The sequence below is a fragment of the Octopus bimaculoides genome, chromosome 20 (assembly GCF_001194135.2).
Source record: "Octopus bimaculoides isolate UCB-OBI-ISO-001 chromosome 20, ASM119413v2, whole genome shotgun sequence".
NCBI lineage: Eukaryota > Metazoa > Mollusca > Cephalopoda > Octopoda > Octopodidae > Octopus > Octopus bimaculoides.
In genome coordinates, this window is record NC_069000.1 from 15883814 (window position 1) to 15889832 (window position 6019).

At 40.6% G+C, this 6019-nt stretch overlaps 1 protein-coding gene across 1 annotated transcript in view; it reads left to right on the forward strand.

The window, feature by feature from the left end:
* The window catches only part of LOC106879097 (G patch domain-containing protein 1), a 25394-nt gene that overhangs the window by 2070 nt on the left and 17305 nt on the right, over positions 1-6019 (forward strand). The window contains exons 3-5 of the mRNA XM_014928532.2: positions 1171-1256; positions 2834-3000; positions 4012-4112. Coding sequence (XP_014784018.2) covers positions 1171-1256; positions 2834-3000; positions 4012-4112 — 354 coding nt within the window. The remainder of the gene's footprint in view (positions 1-1170; positions 1257-2833; positions 3001-4011; positions 4113-6019) is intronic.

The following is a 6019-nucleotide window of genomic DNA, read 5'->3' on the forward strand; positions in this document are numbered from 1 at the left end:
ACTTGTCAGTGATTGGTTGAAATTATCGAAATAAGACAATTTTTTTACATGAAATAAATTCGAATACAAAAATATTTTTCTGTTCTATAACACAAAATAGATAAGTATACGAAGTTTGAAAGTCTTTCGGTACCAAAAACACTACGTAAAACATTAATGAAAACTGTGGCCCCCGTTTTAAAATAGATCCGCCTTTTTACATCCACGGGAGCCAGTCAGGTGGTACTGACATTGGTCACACATTCGGATGGTGCTTTTTATATGCCACCGGCACAGGAGCCAGTCAGGCGATCCTGCTGTTGATCATGTTCGGATAGAACTTTTTACGTGACACTGTCATGGGAGCCAAGCCAGTCAGGGGCATCAGTCACGTTCGGATGGTGCTTTTTGCGTACTACTGGCATGGGAGCCAGTCAGGTGGACCTGGCATTGACCATGTTCAGATGGTGCTTTTTACGTGCCACTGGGATGGGAGCCAGTTAGGGGCCACTGGCCACTTCTACAATATTGGTTTTACTTGACTCAGCAGGTCTTCTCAAGCATATCATAATCCCCTGTTGCATCAGGGGTACTCTTAACCGGGCTGGACATGCATGGCTGCAATCTCACTTTGCCAGGCCTTATCAATCACAGCATATCTGCAAAAATCTTGATCTCCTGTCATTGCCTCTTGAGGCCCAATGTTTGAAGGTCATGCTTCATCCTATGTCTTCCTGGGTCAACCTCTTCCACAGTTAGGGAGTGGCACTTTCTCACACAGCTATCCTCATCCATACAGAACACATGACTGTACTAGTGCAGTCGTCTCTCTTGCACACCACATTTGATGCTTCTTTATGCCCAACTTTAGCCTCAGGGCGCTTACACTCTGTCATGTATGCACACTGACATTACATATCCAGTGGATCATACTAGCTTCATTTCTTTCAAGCCTACGCATGTCTTCAGCAGTCATGGCCCATGTTTCACTGCCATGTAGCTTGGCAGTTCACACACACAAAGAGCATCTCCAAAAACCTTTAGGTAATACGACTGTTCTTTCATACATGTTACATTACCACTTGAGGCAAAGAGAGACTCTGGTTTCTTCTCACTCCAAGCAGATAAATCTTTTGTCACTACAGATATGTAATGTCACTAGTAATTTTCCCACTTGTTTTCTCTATACAGGATGGGCACCAACTACATTTGTATCCAGTCGACAGAAACGAAACAAGAAGATAGTTATGAGTGCAGAAGATTTTATGGATGATGAAGTATGCAATATTGATTGTTTCCTTTGTTGTAATTTTCCAGCATTTATAAAAGATGAATATAGTTGATTGATGTAACTACAGTCAGTAAATCACTAGTAATTATTTCTGTACGAATATACTAATACCAGTCCATTATTGTTATTTAAAACAATTTTTTGAAGACAGCACTTTGCTTAGTATCCCAATTATTTGCCTGGCATTCAATTTATTGTTCTCTATTTATTGACTGAGTAAATCAGGCATAGGCAACTTTTTTTGAAGAGTGGGCCACATGAGACAAAGCTCATCATCAGGTGAACTGCACTTCTAGGAAAATTCAAGGTAATTTCCTATTAGGCTTGTCATTCAGAAAGTCCCACAGGCTGCAGTTTGTCCATGACCAGGGCTAAATTGAATTATGTACAATTTGGAAGTTAATCCCCTTTATGGGTTAAAATTGTATGGAAAGGGAAAATTCATGCATATCTACGCAGGTTAACTCTCTCTCTCTCTCTCTCTCTCACACACACACACTCAAACACACACACACACACATCATCATCATCATCATCATCATCATCGTTTAATGTCTGCCTTCCATGCCGGCATGGGTTGGACGATTTGACAGGAGCTAACCAAGCGGAAGACTGCACCAGACTTCTGTGTCTGCTTTGGCAAAGTTTTTACGGCTGGATGCCTTTCCTAACACCAACCACCCAGCAGAGTGGACTGAGTGCTTTTTATATGGCACAAGCACAAGCGAGGTCAGTTTTGGCATGGTTTTTACTGATGGATGTCCTTCCAAGTGCCAGCCACTTTACAGTGTCGACTGGATGCTTTTTACATGGTGCAAGCACTAAAATATCAGGCTGCATTCAGGTTTACATTGTGATTCAACTAATGAAGATTATTCAGCGTCAACTATCACCATCACCATCGTCATTGTTTTTATGTCCACTTTTTCATTCTTACATGGGTCAGACAGAATTTAAGGCAGATCTTGTAAAGTTGGATCCCCTTCTTGTTGCCAACCCCAACCTGTTTCCTGGCAAGGTAATATTTCTCCTTGGCAGGACATGTTTTTGCATAAAATTGGAAATGAAGGACACTGCTTGAATAATCTTTTCTGCTAAAAGCACAAGGCCTGAAATTTGGTGGAAGGGGATAGTCGATTTCATCGTCCCCAGTGTTTCACGGTTTCTTAATTTATTGACCCTGAAAGGATGAAAGGCAAAGTTGACCTCAGTGGAATTTGAACTAAGAACATGGTGGTGGTGAAATACAACTAAGCATTTCGTCCGGTGTGCTAACAATTCTGCCAACTCAATGCCTTACACTGCTTGAATAATGATGACACAACTATCATGTGATGAAAAGAAAACAAGGAGATAAACACACACAAGTGCTTGTATGCACACACACACACACACAAATATATACAGTATATGTATGGGGAAATGAGCTTCTCAGCCACACAGCCATGCATGCACCTCCGTGGGAAAAATATATATAAGACATTGCAGGAGATACTTTTAGTTGTACAAATAATATTTCTTAGGAATTTGAACAGAAATTATTAGAATTTCTTTCTCTTTCAGGACTTTAGTGAACATGGGATTGCACCAAGAGAAATTGTCACATCAGACCAGTTCAAATCAAAAGGGGGAGCCACCAAAAGAAAGAATTTAGCTAATTCGCTTTTAAGCACCAACTCATTCCTGCATAATGTTGATGGTGCTCTACTTGACTTTATTGTTCCAGAAAAGTAAGTTCCATGTAGAATTTTAAAGATATTTTTAGTTTTGTGATCAAGATGTGAGACTACCCTGATTGATGTCTATGAGGTTTTGAGTTCAAATTTGACTGCAGCCACTCTGTTGAGTTGTTGTTGTTTAGTTTTAGGTCATCCTTAATCAAGCAGACTTATGATGAAATGCGTACTAGTCTGTGACTATTCTATCCTTTTTGTTGTTTCAGACTTAGTGTAGCTATGACTGTATAGTCATAAGCAGTGTGTCCTTCTTTAAGAAAGCAGTATGTGATTTAAATGAAGAAGTTTGGCTGCTATTTTTAACAGGTTGAGCTCCCACTTTGAGGCTTCCTCCTTGATGCATTATAATCACTGTTTTAGGAGCATTATAATGTTTCATTCAATTCGCTGTTTTTAGTTTATGCTAAATAATGACACTGTAACACACACAGACACATACACACACACACACACACATTTATACATACATACATACATGCATGCATACATACATACATACATACATACATACAATAAACTTACTTGGAAATGGATGCGTGGGGTTGATTTCTTTGACTAAAGGCGGTGCTCCAGCATGGCCACAGTCAAATGACTGAAACATGTAAAAGAGTAAAGAGTATGCTATGTCTAAAGAAGCAACTATGTTGTTTAAGTTCTATAAACTTCTGTGGACTGTTCATAGAAGCATAGTTTTTTGTTTTATTTTCCGAGCCATTTGAGAAAGTCTCTGCACAGTGGTTTGACTGACTAAGGATTGTAGCCAAATCTTTCTCAAACCATGTATACTTTCATCTTAAAAAGAAGGACATATCAGATAATGTAATATGCCTGAATAAATACTGGTATAGGTACAGCCAGATTCTTTTTGATAATAAATTGTTATAGGATTATGATTTGCCTGAGGCCAAATAACAGCAGTAACAACTTGGCAATGATTTCTCTTTTTTGTTTTGCTAATTCCTGTAGTTACCTGTATGCTTAATCTGTAATATATGTATATGATAGGATATCGATTGGAGTAAAGCTACTGAGAAAGATGGGCTGGAAAGAAGGACAAGGCGTTGGACCGAGACAAAGAAAATGTAGAAAGAAGGAGTTAAAATCAAGTAAGACTATTTGCTGCTCATGAATGGTTGCATTTCTTACTCTTGTTAAAGTTACTAAGATATATTCTATTTTAAACATACAAGCTTATGTTAATGTGTGTCTGCACATGCATGCATGTGTATGTGTGTGTGTGTGTGTGTGTGTTTATGTATATCTATGTATGTATTTATGTATCCATGTGTGTGTGTGGGTGGATACATATCATTTGTTTGTTCATTTTACAGGTTTAACATAGGTCAGACGAATATATTGCCGAGGCATTTGTTTTACAGCTGGATGCCCGTATTATCGATAACCCTGACATGTTTTTCAAATAAACAATCTCTTATTGAACATGTCTTCAAAGTTGCAAAACCAGTGGACATTTCGTAGACAAGGAAAATAATGTCACCACATGTATCTCAGTGATTTTGAAGAAGCACAGATGTAGGAATACATACATGCCTCCTCCACTCTCCCCTCACACACAAATACACACATCATTATCATCATTATCATAATTTAATGCCCATGCTCCATGTCAAACCATGCATAAGATGGTTTGACAGGATCCAGTGTGTCCAAGAACTGCATTGTGCTCCAATGTCTGTCTTGGCATGGTGTCTATGGCAGGATGCTCTTCCTAACACTAACCACTTCCCAGTGTTGACTGGGTGCATTTTTCATGCCACATGCACTATTGTGGTCACCATGCAAGTTGCAGAACTACAAACCTGGGGGAAGATTCAGCCTCATACTGGGATATGAGAGAATTGACCTATGAGAAGCAGGTAGGCAGCTGTGCAGCAGCTGTGCAGCTTCTTGCAGGGGATCTGCATAGCTACTTACATCTAGTGGAGGAAAAGGAGAGAAAGAGAAAAATGAACAGTAAGGGCTGCTCGAGATACATAATGGCAGTAAGGTGTCTAGATGGTCCCACAAGGCACAAAGTGAGTTGAAGAATCAGTTTGCAAGATTGTATAGGAAAGAGAATGTGTAGATGGGGAGACAGGCTGCCAAAATGGGTAGGGTTGAAGGATGGATGAGCAAGGAGTCGCAAGTTGGGGGAGATAGAGGGATGCAGAAGAGAGTGGTGGTGGGCAGCAGCAGGAGTAGCAAAGATACAGTTGTCATGGTGGAGGACAAGAGAGAGGGATGATATGGTTGGGTAGTCTGCAGAAGCTGATGGGGAAGAGAGAAGAGGCAGGCCTAATGCATGGGAATTGGGGGAATGAATCACTGTAGTGTTGGTGGAGAGCACTATACATAACCTTTTCAGAACTATATTTCACTGACAAAGGCAGGTCTGTTTGAGAACCTCATATTGCTGGAAATCCTGGTCCTTTATCATCCCCTCTGACAGGCTCTGGGTCCTGAGGTCAACGTTAACCACTTCATCTCATGTCTTCCTGCCTCCTCTCCTTCTTCTGCAAGTCCTGGTTCCAATTAGTATTTGCTACTTCCTTTTACAGCTGTCCCCATCCCTACACATCACATGTCCATACCAGCTCAGTCTTCTTTTTTGCACGCCACATCTGATTCACTCAGCAGCTTTGAGTGAAAAAGAATCACTCACATTGCACATCCAGTAGAGCATGCTCACCCCATTCTTTCCAGCCTTCTCAACTTCTCTGCATTTAAGGCCCATGTCTTATTTTCATGCAGCATTGCTGTTCTGTCACAGGCAACCAGTCTGCTCAGCAGCAGTAATATCTCCTTGAACTTCTCTAACCAGTTCACTCTAACACTTCATATGTGTCTCAGAGTGGTTGGCGTTAGGAATGGCATCCAGCTGTAGAAACTCTGCCAAATCAGATTGGAGCCTGGTGTAGCCATCTGGTTTCACCAGTCCTCAGTCAAATCGTCCAACCCATGCTAGCATGGAAAGCGGACGTTAAACGATGATGATGATATATATATATACTCT